The sequence below is a fragment of the Natrix helvetica genome (genome assembly GCF_964273705.1).
Source record: "Natrix helvetica genome assembly, chromosome: 4".
Lineage (NCBI taxonomy): Eukaryota > Metazoa > Chordata > Lepidosauria > Squamata > Natricidae > Natrix > Natrix helvetica.
In genome coordinates, this window is record NC_138550.1 from 107,792,098 (window position 1) to 107,809,542 (window position 17,445).

At 35.9% G+C, this 17,445-nt stretch overlaps 1 protein-coding gene across 5 annotated transcripts in view; it reads right to left on the reverse strand.

Annotated features, from left to right (window-relative positions):
- The window catches only part of ZNF236 (zinc finger protein 236), a 66,482-nt gene that overhangs the window by 26,955 nt on the left and 22,082 nt on the right, over window positions 1–17,445 (reverse strand). For 4 of the 5 annotated variants that reach the window (XM_081950125.1, XM_081950124.1, XM_081950123.1 and 1 more), the window contains 10 exons: window positions 12,249–12,400; window positions 9,894–9,994; window positions 9,597–9,748; window positions 7,088–7,300; window positions 5,985–6,255; window positions 4,727–4,830; window positions 3,906–4,271; window positions 2,821–2,966; window positions 1,692–1,938; window positions 527–706 (listed from right to left, as the gene is read on the reverse strand). In XM_081950125.1, coding sequence (XP_081806251.1) covers window positions 527–706; window positions 1,692–1,938; window positions 2,821–2,966; window positions 3,906–4,271; window positions 4,727–4,830; window positions 5,985–6,255; window positions 7,088–7,300; window positions 9,597–9,748; window positions 9,894–9,994; window positions 12,249–12,400 — 1,932 coding nt within the window. The remainder of the gene's footprint in view (window positions 1–526; window positions 707–1,691; window positions 1,939–2,820; window positions 2,967–3,905; window positions 4,272–4,726; window positions 4,831–5,984; window positions 6,256–7,087; window positions 7,301–9,596; window positions 9,749–9,893; window positions 9,995–12,248; window positions 12,401–17,445) is intronic. The other variant, XM_081950126.1, reaches the window with a different exon arrangement.

A 17,445-nucleotide genomic window follows, 5' to 3' on the forward strand; every position in this document is an offset into this window, starting at 1 on the left:
TTTCATTTCTGAAACAGAACAGTTTATATAAAAACTTCAGAATGAAAGTTCCAGTATGGCTAAGCTCTACCTTTAAAGGGAACACTGCATCCTACAGTATTTTAATGCACACTGACAGGATCGGTATATACAGAGAGCATACCTCTAATGAAATGAAGCATAGAAATTATTGTCACTTGTATAGCAAATTGAGAAATAAGTATGGTAAATCTTGTCAAGTTCAAAGTATATAATTATGAGTTATTTCACAATATAAACTGAATATTGCCAAATATATGGAAGAAATATGTGAAGCAGAAGCTGCAGTGAAAAACATTCTATAATGTATACTCAATCGGTACTAATCAGTTAAAGATCAGGAACATTTGTACAAAACTTACTATAACATTAAATTTTTTACCCCACCAAATATAACCCCCATCAAAAATACCCCAAATCTTGCACCTAAGGTAAAACTGCAAATGAGTATGTTTCATTAAAAAGTTTCAATGGAGAAGGATCAGAATAATTTCACAATGATACTTGCCAGATATAGTAAGGGTGATCTCTTGAGGGGTTCCGGATGAATTTGTAGTGGTTGAACTAGAAGCATGAGTTAAAACATGACTCAGACCAGAACTATTTATTGTCAGTGTAATCTCATGTTGACCATTGGCAGTGGATACCATTCCCTGTGAAGTCATAACTTGAGAGAGATCCTGTGAACCTGAACATGAGTAAAATAAACTAAATAAAAGTACTCGGGCTTTATATTATTCATATTTAATGTTATAACGGTGTTGGACGCATAACTGAAAAACGCAAGGGAGCTGGCTTTGATACATATCACATAATAATAGTTCCATATAGATTTTTAGCTCAACCTATCTCAAGAAGATTGCTGTGAGGAAAAACAAGTGTATTGCCTTGAATGCCTGAATTAAAGCTAGCAAGCAAAAAAGCACAAAGTGCCCTGAAATTTAGGTTAAGGTGAACAGGAATTTAGATGACAAGGATGTTCAGATATTCAAATGTTTACTTCGGTGTGATGAGAATCTGTACAAACTATCATTCTGAAGACACAATGCAAAACAACATACCTTCCCCACCACAGTGAAATGGGATGCTTTTCATGACTGCAAGCTTTTCCTTGGCAGTTCTAGCATGTGATATGTATCAAAGCCAGTTCGAGCTGGCTTTGATACATATCACATAATAATGGTTCCGTATAGATAATCCAAAAATTGAAATCACAATAGTAGAAAAGCAGGTGCTCTCTCTGGGTTAGATCTGAAGGAGTAAGGTGGTTGTTTGTGACTTTTGGGATTAATCTGGAGAATTTTCTTCCAGATGACCGTTTGTAGAGCCATCCTTCATGCAGAATCAAATCTTTGGTTTTTCAAATGAACTAAGCAATCATATTTTAAACTATTTAAGCAAATAAAAGATAGAAAAATATCCCTCAGTTCAGAACTCAAGAGATAGGCCAGCTTTTTCTCAGGAGGATCACAAGTGATTTCAGGGTGATATCCCTGAGCGAAGTGAGTTGAATTTCTGGCTGTGAGCATAAGATAGCCCTATCTTGATCTATTTTAGAAATTTTTATTAATAGAAATATATAGTGGTGTGACTATAAGATAGGAAAATAAGAGGAATTTAGATAATTTTAATCAAAGAGCTTTCAGATGAATCTGCTTTTCTACTGTATTTACCTGAAGTAGTTGTAGCCAATACGGATTCTTGCTCAGCCATAGGCCCCATTGTCATATTTGCTGAAGAAGTAACATTGGGCTGTAAGGACAAGCTGGACAAAGGCTGTATTACCACATTTGCTGCTGATACTGTACTTTCTACTGCCTGTAGGGAGGAGTTCTGAGACGCCAAACTGGGATCTCCTGTTAGCTGCTGGGTCAGTACATTACCCTGTTGAAGAGTCTGTTGCAAAAGACTGGGATCAATCTGAAAAGAAACAAGTCCGATAGGAATATATTCCATTTTTATTTTCCAAATCCGAGGATAGTAAAACTATAATACCTAAGCAACAAAAGTTGGCACATCTATATAACTTGTTCATAATAATTTGTTCAATCTTACAAAAGCTGGATAGTTTTAATGTTTTATGGCAATGTTATATTGGTTTATTTCAAACATCAGCCAACAATTGGCAGGTATTAAATAAAATACAAATTCTGCCAGAAGTTGTATTTTTTGAATCTGAGCCACTTCATTTTCCTTTTTAGCATTAAAATATCTAAAGATATGCACTCAGCAGACTTCTTATTCCATCTGAAGACCTTTTAGAATTATTATTTTAAAGTTGGGTCAAAGTGTCAAGGGTTATTTATAAGAAAGCTTCTAAACTCTACATGATTAACTTCCTTAGAAAATCAAAATGTTGGACAGCTGCAGGTCAAGGGCTTTCTTTTCACAGTGCCTCATCACCTGATAAAAACTTTCAAATATAAAACAGGAGAGATACTAGGTCAGAAAGATAACAAGAAACATTCTCAGCAAAATGACATGATAAATATGATTGATTTTTCACATTTATCAATTCAGCTTTCTAAATCCCCTTTTAGATGGATGCCTATAACATTCTCCTAGCATTCAAAACTTTTGAGTAATTAGGTAGAATTAGGAATCCATATTCTAAATAAGTGGGCAATAGAATAAAGAAAATTATGCAAAGAAAATTACTTGTAGGAAGGAGAGAAAAACAGCCCTTAAACACTATTGAACCATTATATGAAAGATCTGGAGACTAAAAGCAAGGGATTATGACCATTTGTCTATGCATAACTTATTTAACAGCTTATGAAGAATAATATAGAATAAACCCACCTGTAAAGTAATGTTGTTAATGCTACTAGGATCTATTCCAGAAATTTGAACATTTTGTCCAACCAAGTTGGCAGCAAGTTGCAACTGTATTCCTTCAAGGGTGGCCAAACTACCATCTGTCAAGGATAGAGTTAAATCACCTCCAGCTACCAAAGAAAACAGCCATATTTTTATATATATTTCAGTTTTTATATACAAATATTAAGATTAAACATGAATTAATCCTTATTCTACATCAGTGAATTAAGCAAGCTATACTACAATAATTAAAACTGAAAACCTAAAGACGCTTACTGAGGAATGCCCCTTACTGAATAATGAAATCTTCCTTTTAAATAAATATGCAACAGCGCATAGTGGTAATACCAATAAAACCAAAACATTGGTACTGTGTATTTTAAAAAGGGCCAAACTGATTAATCCTGATTGATTGATAGCAATGAAATCAGATATATACAAATGAATTTAAGTAAATGAATGTACATAGAGTGGGAATGACACAAACTAAATGCATACATACTAAATGGCTAAAACTATTTCTACCAAACTATTTGTATATAATACATCTACCAGAATTTATGGTTTTCAATAATTTTGCTACTGATATTTTAGCACTGTGATTTGCTGCTAATTTTATGAAGCAACTGATTGGATTTTTAAAGTATTTTATCATTCTCTTCAATTTAGTAGTTATTATATTTTATTTCCAAGATATCAATAATCATATCTTAATGTAAGGAAAGATAGGAATCCTATAATCATAAGAATAAAATTGCATTATTTTTCTAATATAACCCAAGCGTTTCCCTGCAAAAAAAACCCACAAATGTCCTCTATGAATGACTTTGAAACACACCTATAAATCATAAATTATAAACTACACAAAGATGGAGAGACTCAATTAAAACATCTGTGGAAGCCTCTGTTCAGAGAGCCCAAGCAGATGTGATCTGTCGTGAAAGTCTTTCCATCAACATTAACAGGAGACGCAGAAGAGTTTGATTTCACCTTTCTCAAACTGACACACACACACACACACACACACGTACACCCCGGAAAATAGAATGAAACACTTCCATGTTTACCTGACATAGAAGCAGGAAGGATAGCCTGACCAACGATACTTTGCTGGAGCAAATTTTGGTCAAACTGGCCTGTCAGCACAGAGTTATTCATGATGAAAACGTTAGAATCATTTGTGGTTGAATTCAGAAGATTGACTGGCTGTAGACCTTTGGCTGAAGCACGAGAGCCAGCTTTCCTGGCTTTCTTGGCCTCGGATTTAAAATGGCACTGTATATGAGTCTTCCTGCGTCCAGAAGTCCGAAACCTTAATTCACAATGAGGACACTTAAAAGGCTTTGCTCCGGTATGTAGACGCATATGAACTTTCAAACTCCCTTTTGTAGAAAATGAATTGCTACATACATGGCAGCTGAAAAGTTTTTGACCTGGAGAATAATGAAATAGTGTACAGCGAAATATACATTATTTCTGATCATATATAAATTTATGCTAGATTTTGTTTGGACATTAAACAACCTGTATTAATGTTTTATAGTATTTGATAAAAAAAAGTTTAAAGAAAACTTCCTCCTAAATCATAATCTACTCCTAAATTTATGAGCTTTGGAAAAAAGCAAACTTTTTAGGTCATAACTAGACAAAGTCTGCTATATTGGCTTAACCACTTTCCAAACAAATAAGTGGAGGAAGAAGTGAATGTGAGGAGGGAAACCAAACTGTATACTTAAGTATTAAAAGCTAAATTGTTAATTCATTAGAAAGTCAAGTATCTTTCCCAGATTAACAGCCTAATATACGAAGTATAATATATCTGATGTTCACTCATTATTATCTAATATTATTATCTAATTAAGTTGGAAGTGCTCATGATCTTACATACCTGTGTGTGTTTTTACATGACAGTCCAAAGTCGACTTTACAGTAAAACTTTTTCCACATTCATCACATTTGTAAGGTTTTTCTCCTGTATGGATACGTACATGCCTGCCAAAGATATTTATTCTAATCATTATAAGGTATTTTATGTTTATTAAAATAGCTAAGTTTCAGTTAGGCTTCATCTTGAGTTAGGCATCATATTCCTATAGAATTACTTTACATTCAATGTAGCTTAAGCACACAGTAAAAACCATTTTTTTTCTTTAATTCGCCTACAATATAATGTACTTTCCAAATTTGATTCTGAATACAGATTAGGAGATACATAGTATAACTAAATTCACAAGGGAGAAGAAATTGCTATATACAATCCACTTGTCTTTAATTCTGAGTCAGTTGTTATGTCACATCATGTTATCCTATACAGCATTAAATGACTTTCACTTCCTCTATCGGGCTGAGAAATTTCTGTGTTTTTATAAAATGCTTATAATCCTGTATGATATTATCAGTTTTACTGACCACCTGGATGTAATATATGTCTAGTTTTACCCTTATTAGGACTCATCAGACGTACACCTGATGAGTCTCAATATGCATGAAGCAAATCACATACTGCCTCCCAGTGGTTAACATAGCTTTTTAAAGTAAAGAATTATTTGAGGAAAAATTATAATCTGAATAGAAGAGGATGATAAAAATAGTATTTAGCCAAGAAGTCCATAGACCAGTTGTCATTGAAGTAGTCAAAACTAGTGTTTCGCTACAGATCATCGCAACTTTTATGAGAAAACCATTATAATGTCAACTATCTGTGTGCATTTAATCATATCATTGAATATAAACTCTTCAAAAGTAATAAAACTTATGGCTTTTTACTATCACTGCTTAAATCCAAAGAACCCGAGATAATAGAGGTATATCTACACTTTACTGCAAAATGCTTTCAAAACTCGGTTTCAGTATGACCAGCTTCTAAATGAAAATAATGTCATCAAAATATTGAGCATGCAGTTGGTACTGCACTGATAGACGAGTCCCTGCCAACATTGAGAAGTTAAACTGTCTTGTAAAGAGTTATTCAGAGATAGTACAAACTAGTTGGTGTGGCAGGTGGTACCCATTTGCTCATGCTTATACGCAGATGATGACTGGAAGGTTGCCTGCTTCTTCCTTTAAATTAAGGATGAAATAAAGTAAACTGCTAAGTAATATAATTCATATATCAAAACTTAAAAAAATTCTACATTTTCACTTACCTAACTAAGTCACTAGGTTTTTTAAAGCTTTTTGGGCAGTAAGTACAACAATTGGCATATTTTGGTTCAGCCTCCATTTCCGCTTGTTTGTCTTTGATTTCACTAATCCTGTCCTTTTCTGCTGCAGACTGGACGAGAACTTTTTCAGAGACAGTGGCACTTTCCTGAGGTCTAATTTTTGCAAGTTCAGCTGTTTCCTCCTCTGTGAATGTGATAACACCCGGTCTAGATTTTCGAGAGCTTGCCTTTTCAGATGCTGCGTCTTCCTCTTCTGCATAATTAAACAGGGAAGCAACACTTTTAAAGACCTAGTAATATCAAACAAACTTCTTGGATGTTAATGCAAACGCCAGTTACTCATAGCAATTATACAAAAGTGCAGATGCTCCAAGGTTAAAGGGCATCAGAGATGTGTCTACAAGGTATATGTTCTACATCAATACTACAATACTGTGGTGCATGTTCTCTTTCAGATTACAAAATGTATACAATTCCTGGCAAAAAAAAAATCCTATAATTTTTATGTTAAAGGACATTTACAGCTAATTCTCAATTTACAACAATTGAGCAAAGTTTCTGAGCAAAGTGGTTGCTAAGTGAGATGCCCACCACTGCTTTGCTCAATGACTGCAATCCTGACACTCCCAATTGTGATTGTTAAGTGATCTTCCAGGTTGTTAAAAGAGACAGAACAAAAGATCTGCCAACTGAAAACCTCCTGATAGCCCACCAAGGGCTTTCCTTCCCCTTTGTGCACAAAGGATTTCAGTTCCGCTCTCCCCCCCCCACCCCCTTGCAATCGTCTCTGCTGGCTTCCCCACTGACTTTCTGGGGAAGCCAGGAGAGAAAATTGCAAATTAGGATCACATGATCACAGGGAGCTTGATAACTGGTTATAAAGGTGAACAAACTGCCAAGTATTGAAAATACAGTCATGTGACAGGGAGGAGGAGATCCAATATTTTACAACGGCCAGAAGTGCTTTATGAGCTGTAGACCACTCTTTCCAAGGCTGTCATAACTTTGAATGTTAGTTAAACAACCAGTCGTAAGTGGAGGCTAACTGTAATATGCTTTTCTGGCACACAGAGACTGTTGCTTACCCCCTCCTGCTACCTCTCCACTTGTTGCTGCTGTTGAAGACACTGTTTGATGCTTTTTCATGTGTTTTTTGCAGTGAACTGTGGTTCTGAAACTTTCATCACAAAATGGGCACTTGTAGGGCTTCATACTCATATGAGTTGTCATATGTCTAGTAAGGCTTCCATTGGTGGTGAAGGAAGTATTACAAATACTGCAACTGAATGCTTTAACTCCTGGGCAGGAAAGAGAGGAAAGTAAATAGAGATAGTAAGTGGTAGTTATATAATTTGTCTACACATCAAAAATGATACAAAACAAAGGCAAATGTGAAAACATATTCTGACTTTCAGTTTGTTCCACAGATGTACTGTATTTTTGGACTATAAGACGCACCTTTTTTTCCTGCAAAAAGAGGCTGAAAATCTGGGTGCGTCTTATACAACGAATACAGCATTTTTTGGCCTCTTGAAGCCCCACCCCTTCACCAAAATCGCCCCTTCACCAAAACGGCTGTGCATAGCCTTATGGAGGCTTTCAGACAGCTCCTGGGGGCTGGGGAGGGCAGGAATGAGCAAAAAATGGGCCGTTTTTGCCACCCACCCACCCCTCCCCAGCAGCACTTTATAAGCCTCCATAAGGCTATGCATGCATTTCTTTGCCAAAAAAGGCCAATTTTTGCAAAAAATGGACTGTTTTTTGCTCTTTTTTGGCCCCTCCACCTCCCCAGGAGCATGCTGCAAGCCCCCCCCCCCCGGCTATTCATGCCTTTTATTTGAAAAAAAACAGGCCCATTTTCACGAAAAATGGGCCGTTTTGGGGAAGTTTGCTGAGTGCAAAACCTTTTTTTTTTCCTTTCGGAAAGCTGTTTAATTAGAGTGGTTGATGAGTTTTAGGTGCTACAGATTGTCAGCGATTTCCTTCTCCAGCACATGGATAAATACATCTGGAAACACCTACCTACCTACCTACCTACCTACCTAACCTACCTACCTACCTACCTACTCTCTCTCTCTCCCTACCTATCTACTGTATCTCTCTCTCTCTCTATTTCTCTCTCCCTCTCTATCCCTTTATCTACCTACCTACTCTACTCCCTACCTACCTACTGTATTTCTATCTCTTTCCCTCTATCTACTTATATACCTACCTACCTACCCCCTCTCTCCCCCTACCTATCTACTGTATTTCTCTCTCTCTCTATTTTTCTCTTTATCCCCCTACCTGCCAACCTACCTACTCTCTCTCTCTCCCTACCTATCTACTGTATTTCTCTATCTCTCTCTATTACTCTCTATTCCTCTACCTACCTACCTACCTAAACTCTCTCTCCCTACCTACTTACCTACTGTATTTCTATCTATCATCTATCTATCTATCTATCTATCTATCTATCTATCTATCTATCTATCTATCTATCTATCTATCATCATCTATCTATCTATCTATCTATCTATCTATCTATCTATCTATCATCTATCTATCTCCCCCTTTATCTATCTACCTACCTAACTACTCTTTCTCTCTCCCTACTTACGTACTGTATTTCTCTCTCTTTCTCTCCCTCTCTATCCTCTATCTACCTACCTACTTTTTAAAAAAAATGCCTCTTCAAAACCTGGGTCTTATACTCCGCCGCGTCTTATACTCTGAAAAATATGGTATTTATTATTTACTTACATAATTTACATTCAGCTGCAATATAAGGTTATTCCTCTACAAAAGTATTCAAAACAATCCTACAAAATTAGGGTAATAAAGACTGACTCATTCTGTCACCAAATGAGCTTCAGGCTGAGTGAGGATTTTAAATGTATTCTCTCATTATTACTTCAGTGTTTTCAACAGGTCACTATGCTGATACTGCTTTTTGTGAATTTATACAACATTTTGGAACTGTAACTATTCCGTTAATTAAATGGTAAAAGCGATATACATTCCACTTTCTGGAAATGGTCACAATCAGCTACGTATATCTTTTATTTGGATTGCACAGCAGCTTTCAATAGATTATTATTGAAATGGCGAATGAAAGATGAATTAAATATAGATAATCCTCGACTTGCAACAGTTTGTTTAGTGACTATTCAAATTTATGACAGTGAAAAAAAGTGACCTATGACCATTTTCCACACTTACAACCGTTACAGCATCTCCATGGTTATGTGATTAAAATTCAGATGCTTAGTAACTGACTCATGTTTATGACTGTCACAGTGTCCTGGTGTCATGTGATCACCGCTTGTATCCTTCTGAAAAGCAAAGTCAATGGGGAAGCCAGATTCACTTAACAATCATGTTACTAACTTAGCAGCTGCAGTGATTCACTTAACAACTATGGCAAGAAAGGTCATAAAATGGGGCAAAACTCACTTTAAACAACTGTCTCTCTTAGCAACAGAAATTTTAGGCTCAATTATTGTCCTAAGTTGAGGACTATCTATATCTCCAAGCTTGATCCCATTGTACTGTCCATTTTAAGCAAGCTAAAAGGATTTGCAAGGGAACCAAATATTATCAAAATTTCATCACCTGTATGTGTTTTCTCATGAGATTTAAGAACTCCGGAAGAGACAAATCCCCGGCCGCACAGTTGGCATTTATAAGGCTTCTCCCCAGTGTGTGAACGTACGTGCTGCTTCAAGTGGCTAGATTTCTTGAAGCCCTTATTGCAATACTCACACCTATTAAAATGAAAGTTTGTTGAATAAAATGAAACAAAGGCATTGATGAATCCTAGGAATATGTGAAAACTTTAATTACAGTTTCTGACTGAATGCTAGAAACACTTACATATTATATATAACTACCATTTGAAACATGACATACCTGTAAGATCTTTTGCTTTGATCATCATTATCTTCCAGAAACTGTGAACGCTGGCCAGGCATCTCAAGGTCTGATGACTGATCTTGAACTAACCGGGTAGCCTGGTTATCAATACATTGAAATAAATCTTTTAAATATATAATGGATAATAACCTCCGATTTAGGCCATAAGGCAGGGGTATCAAACTGGCAGACTGTGGGCCGGAAGTGTCACCCGCAGGCTAAGCCCACCCCAGTGAAGGGGAAAAATGTCACAATACGTGATGTGACGGCAACGCAACATGGCGAGTTTGATACCCATGCCATAAGGGTACAAGATTTAAACCCAAGGGATTCCAAAATGGCATAATCCTATTCTCAGCACAAATTATTTCTCTAATAAATAAATAAATGTTAATTTTGGAGAGAAAAAAATAATCACATATAGGTTGCTTTTCTATCAAAATGCATTTTCAAGATAGCTAACTATACAATACAGAACATATGATCAAAACATAAAAGCATATAAAAGAGATCCATAAAAAAGGCATCCAACAATTACCGTATTTTTCGGGCTATAAGACGCACCGGTGTATAAGGCGCACCAAGATTTCAAAGAGTAAGTAAGTAAGAAAAAAAGTTTTTGTCTTCCCCCGCCCCCAGGGGCACTCTGCAGGCTTCAGCAGGGCTGGGGTAAGGCAAAAACACCCCCATTTTTCACCAAAACGGGGGCATTTTTCCCTTCCTCCAGCCGTGCTGAAACCTGCAGAGTGCTTTTGTGGGGTGGGGGAAGGCAAAAACACCCCTATTTTGGTGGAAAACGGCCCGATTTTCACCCATTTTTCACAAAAAATGGGATGCGGGGACGGAGCTTCAGGAAGCCAAAAATGGCTGTATTCGGTGTATAAGACGCACCAACATTTCCATGGAAAAAGGTGCATCTTATACGGTCACTTTTACTTTAACCGGTAAGTCAATCTAAAAGTAAAGGTTTATCTGAAAAAGAGTATGAAGATATAACAGAAAGAGAATTCTAACATCTGTTCCAAATGTGGATTTCCAGCATTTGTCAGAAGCAACTGAAAAGACTTGCTCTTAGCATTCTTTATGGCAGAAGTGTTTTTTTCAAATATCCTGTGTACAGGTTTTCACCTATGGTCATAACTGGGCCTAGGCACAGATTTGTAACCAATAAATAATAAGGAATCATAACCTTAATTGTAACTGGCTCTGATGAAGAATTTCACTGCAGTATAATATAGGCAGTCATCCAAATGAGATGAATTTAGCAGAGATTTGATACAAAACTAGTAATGAATACAACTAGTACATTTAGTTATATAAAATAATAGACACTGTTGAAATATGATGCATCACTGTTTGGTTTTGTAGCATCAGTGCCTCAGATAAAAAGTCCATATAGAGAGTGGTAAGGATAGCTGAGAAAATTATAGAAAGCTCGCTTCCCGTTATTGAGGATACTGTTTATAAGCGTTATGTGCTTAGAGCTCATAGCATTGTTAGAGACCCCACACAACCACTTTACGGTCTGTTTCTGTTGCTCCCATCTGGGAGGAGGCTTCGAAGTATTTCTAGCAGGACTACCAGATTCTGTAACAGCTTTCTTCCCTATGCCATCTGTCTGGCAAACTCGCAAGATTCATTTTTCTTGCTATGTACATGTATACATCCAAACTAGACTGTCCTGTTTCTCTGTGTCACATAATATATGTGGGTATATGCATAATTTTGTATTTATTTATTTATTTTGCCATGTTCATGTAGTGTATATTGGAGGTAGTGACCCTTTGAAAGCTGTATGCAATGAAATTACATTTTAATGTATGCTGATCAGTGTACATTGATAGTGACAATAATACCTATTCTATTCTAATCATGAAAAGGCAGTTTTTGACATAAGAAATCTAATTCTTCAAAAGCACAATAAATCCTCCCAAATAATTCCTAACTTATATCAGTCTTTTGACTGCAATCTTATTCACATTAAGTTTCTATTAGTTCTCCATTACCAAGCCAATCCATCTAAATCAGCTATTACATTCAGCACAATCTTCTGAAATTGGATCCAAGGATCTAACTGGATTTCTAAGACTTGGCAAAAAGATGCCCCTGAGGCCTTTCCCAAGTAGACATACTATGGCTTTGTTTTTAAATACCAGGGTTCAAGAGACTGACAAGAGAGAGACATACAATTATTTCAGTTCCTGATGCTGATCATCCATCAGAACTATTGGAGTCCATGATTAGCCTTGAAGTCACATAAAAACCAGATCTAAATCTCATCGAAAATCTCATCCAGAGCCCCAAATCAGAAACAGCATAAATAATTTCTTCAATCTTTTAATTAATACTTACTACATTGATAGTCTCGGGGGCAGGAACCTGAAGCAGACTTGGTTGATGGTAGCTTGTTGAAAGAGCCTGAGATTCAAGAGTGCTTGAATCCTGAAGCTGTTGTACTGCTGGAAACTGACTTGGTTGACTGTAGCCATCATTAACTGTAAAACCTGGTACAAATACAAATGAACAAAACAACCCCCTATTTTTTTGTAACACAAACACACCTCAAAAAAATATCCTTCACAACTCAGGTTTTACTAACTGAGCTCTTTAGCATGATTCATATAAAATGGCATCTTGAAATCAGCAAACAGGATTGCAAGGAAAATCCCTTTCCAGATCTCTGACAAATGACAAAATATTTACCGCTGACAAGAAAAGTATATAAACCTTGTTCCAATATGCTCGTGTGGTAGATGATGACACATTTTCCCCAATACAGACTGGCCTTCTCTTTAAATATAGAGATGCAAATCAAAACTGCAAGAAGATTGGTTACGTATAGCATCAATCCTGAAAGACAAACTCCTTATTTTCCCCCCCTTCCATTCAATCATGTTCAATTCTCAGAGAGTGACTGGACAATTCTCTGCAGTTTCTTCGGCAACTTTCTTTTTTAGAAGTGATTTTTGCCGTTGTCTCCTTTCTAGGGCTGAGAGAAAGTGATTAACCCAATGTCACTCAGCTGGCTTTGTGCCAAAAGCAAGACTAGAGCTCACAGTCTCCTGCTTGATGCCTCAATTGGTACACCAAACTGGCTTTCATAGTAAATATCTTGAAAGAGGAATTCCTTACTCAGAAGGACACATATAACTGGAATATAGAATGTGAGATGCATGAAATAAGAGAAACCTGGAATTATGAAGTAGGATATCAATATTTCTAAATTCGAACCTTTAGAAAGAACATAGATAGAAAGGGATAGGGATCTTTAAACCACATTATACTTATATTATCCAAACCATGAGACTACATGAAAATATGGAGTGACAATGATATTAAAAAGGTCACTGTCAAATGTATGATTTGATATAACCCAATACATATTAGGATCGAATCAGAAATTAACATGTAGCAGGTGAAAATCAATTTTATGTAAATGTTATGTAAAAACCAATTTTGTTGTATTTATTTTGTTCAATGACAACAAAGACTATACTATACTATAAATGTAGCCATCTATTAGTGGCTACCTAGTGGTGAAAAACAATGAGGAATATACTTGGACTGGGTAAAAATGTCTAACCTTGGGGAAGTTGCTCTGTGGATGGAAATCAAGAGATCACTGGAATGTTTTTGGAATAGCTACGGATTATCGCTAGAGATAGTGTGACATAGGGGACACGTGTGGTCATGCTAACTTAATGTCATTTAATCAACCCTACGTATTTGCTATAGAAAAACAGGGATCCATAAAATCGGCAATATCAGATGAATAACAATGTAATAATAGCTCATTATTATAATAAGGGCTATGGAAAAATAGAAACTATATTTGCCAAACCTAGAAGAAAAGAACAAATGTGGAAAAATTTACTAAATAGCCAAAGTTAAGGCCACTTACCTTTCATTTTCCTTCTTTTTTACAGTAATCTCCACAGAACATAAATTGAAGTTTCCTTTAACTCAGAGCCATTCAAATTTTGAATTTATGTACACATGCATGTGTCTAAGAGGTTGACCCGTTACCCTTTATCTTCCTTATTACCCACCAAATAAAGCAGGAATAAATATGGACATAAGTGTGTGCACTAATCCAAGGAAAAAATAATCAGACAACAATTCTCCTCAAACTGAATCTTCAACCTAGAGCCGTGATGGCGAACCTATGGCACGTGTGCCAGAGCTGGCACGCAGAGCCCTCTCTGTGGGCATGCGTGCCATCACCAGGTGCTCTTCTGGATTGTGGCACGCCGGCCAGCTGGTCTTTGTGGACAGCTGAAAATGGCCTGAAAATAGGCTAAAAACGGCCCCAAAAATAGACTGTTTTCCAGGCCATTTTTGGGCTGTTTTTCAGGCCGAAAACAGCCTGAGACCAGCCCCCAAAATGGCCTGAAAACGGTCTGAAAAACAGCCAAAAAACACTCATGCACACTCCGGCTAGCTGGTCTTTGAGTTTCCTGTGCATATAAGCGCATTTGGGTTTTGGCACTCGGTGCCGAAAAGGTTCACCATCACTGACCTTGAGCATTGTTTCCTCCTTTTAAATGATGCAATTTACAAGTGTGACACTACACACTGAAAAGCACTCTCTCTTTGAAATCACTGTTTCTCTGCTACTGCTTCCTTTTCTTAGAAAGAACAGAGTTCCATTAAAAAGAAAGAACTGTTGAAAATGCCGTGAATGGAAGATGCAAAAACCTTCCATATTTACTTGTTACAAAATCCATGGCTACCATTGACCTGGAAGTCTTTAAAGCAGATTGGAAATTTTTTTGCTAAGTGTTATTATATAGCAGCTGAATCTGAGGGCTTTTTATTCTTCACAATAGGCAAATTTGAATAATGAAATCTTGGCTGCATAAACCAGGATATGCATGAGGTTTATATGAACCACTTTTTAATCCCTTTCTGCTCTTCAGATATATTGAAAAACCAATCAGGAAGCCTTCCATTGGTTCAAACTGGGAAAACTGTGGTTAATAAATTCTTATATCAGGATATGAAATCCATCTTTAAAGCAGATTTAAAAATAACTACATTTAGAAATAATGAATGGCCAATTTAGATTAAGAATCACAATGAGTGGCTCCCAAACTGTTAATTGTTAGTAGTACTACCAAAGTGGTATTATTACCAAAGTAGTATTATAACCATGTCAGACAAAATAAAAAAAGGAGAAATACAAGGTCTATTTCAAAAATAAAATAGGTAGGAGAAAATAATAAAATACATACATATTAAATAAAAAATGAAATTTTGGATAAATACTTCGCCTTTACATAAAATACTTCGCCTTTACATAAAAGAACAAATCTGTTCAATATAATGGATTTTTAGCTGAACTGCCTAGTGTTAGCTGTTCTGCTCAGAATTTATATATTACAATCAAATAGAACAAGCTACGATCCAGGCCTCAAGGGGATATTGTTTCAAATAGGGATTTAAAATATCTAAGCCTAAAGAGGGTATAGAGCTGATAGTTGAACGAAGCCCGAGTAGTATCTTTGATGGCTGGGGTACCACATATAGATATCCTTTCATGATGAAACAAGTGATAAACAAGCACCCATATTTAGCCATGGAATTCAGCAACTCAACTCTTGCTGTAGGATAGACTTTGTTAGGAATTGCATGAAACTCATTATTTCTCAATTTGGAAATTGGTTTTGTTTTTAGCCAGCCAATGTAAATAGCACTTTTTTTTTTGGGTCAATGTCTGGGCACTGATATCTAACACTGTGTTTAAAATTTTCCTTTGCCTAGAAAGTGAATGAGAGTAAATATTTGATGGAAAGCCCATGCTGTAAAATTAACTGTGGCAGGTCAACTTACCCAGGAGGTCGGCTGAGCTATCTGTTCAACTAATGCTTGCATATGACATTAAATCAGAATTTTTAAATTATTGAAAAAGTCATAGTGTTCAAGTTGATACTAAGCTATAATGGTTGGGTTTGCTAAATTGAATTAACTGACAAACCACAATCTGGATTACTGTCCTATCTGAATCAAATGGCAAAGAAAATAAAATAAAATTGAGCACATGAAATTTATATTTATATCCTGGTTTATTAAGCCATGGTTCAATAGACCAAATTTATTAATCACAGTATGATTAATAATAGGGTCAACAGTTAGTGTGAGTCATTTAATTATTGTTCTATGCAGAGAACAATAGTGGAAACAGTGAGAAGTTGAGTTTGTTCACATCTAAAAATCAATTGTTTAAGAGAAAAAAAGATCGGCATTTTAATTCTTAGTATTCATGGAAGAGACAAAAGTATTCAAATCCTGTGTGCTCTGCCACTGATTTTATTTTAAAATAACATGTCTATTTCAGCACTTGTATTCATACAAAAAAAGGTCCCAGAACTAACGAATCTCCTGTTTATAAAACAGAAAATACAATAATTCTTCAAACAAAACTATGTTATGGAAAATATTAACGAAAGAGCCTTTATAATATTTAAAGAAATTGAAACTGAGATGCTAGTTTATATATATGCATCATACAGATGAGATATGGGTCAAACCTTTAAGCTGTTAAGATTTCTATAAACTTTTCCTTTATTTTAATGGAATTGTATCACATTTAGATTTGATTAACTGTACTCAAAGGCTCTTGCAGTGAGAAAATATCATATATTCTATACTCTGAAGAGTGCAAAAACAATCTACCAAAAGGCTATAATGTAACAATCATAGTTATAACAGAAGTCATTTTAATGATTCTGCTCCTTTTTTCTTCCAGGAACAGTTCCTCACATCACATATGTGCTATTTCTGAGTGTTATTCCTTATGGATCTTAAAGCTATCCATCAGGAAGACCAACTATGACATGTAAAGAACTGTGGAAACAGCAGGAGAAACTGTTTGAACTTGAACTGTCATCTAATAACAGATCAGGTAATGTTTTTCCTATGGATCAACGAGTGATACCTAAAAACAATGTTGTCTATCAGAACAAAGAAGTAAAGAAACAATGACCTGAACTGAATTTTCCTCTCTGACTAGTAGAAAGGAAAATGGGAAAGAATGGAACACATATCCAGACAAAGGGATAGGGTCCACCATTTTAAACGCATGTGTCCATACACACCTACCTGAAATTCAAAATTTCTGAAGGGCTCCAGGAACTTCAAGGAAACTCCAAAGTATGGAAAATCTGTAGAGGGTATTCCAAGTTGAATAGGAATTGTGTACAATATACACTTTAATTATTCCTTCTCTAGCATTTTTTAGGTATTTTCATTTTAAGGTCCTTGGTCAAATATAATTATTTTTTTAAAGCAAAAACTGCACCAATGATTCAGTAGGCATTCTAATTCTAAATGCAAAAGGATGGATGCAGTTTTGTATTTTATGCAAATTTATTACTGCTGAAGATCAATCTAGCTCAAGACCCCAGCACAACCAGTGTACATAAAAACTAAACACCTTTAGAACACTACTTGGGGGTGGGGGATGTAGGAAATTGCCATCCTTTCTCTTGTTGGAAGCTTCTATTATGATCCTACCTCTGTCTGAGGAGAATTTTCATCTACAAAGTAT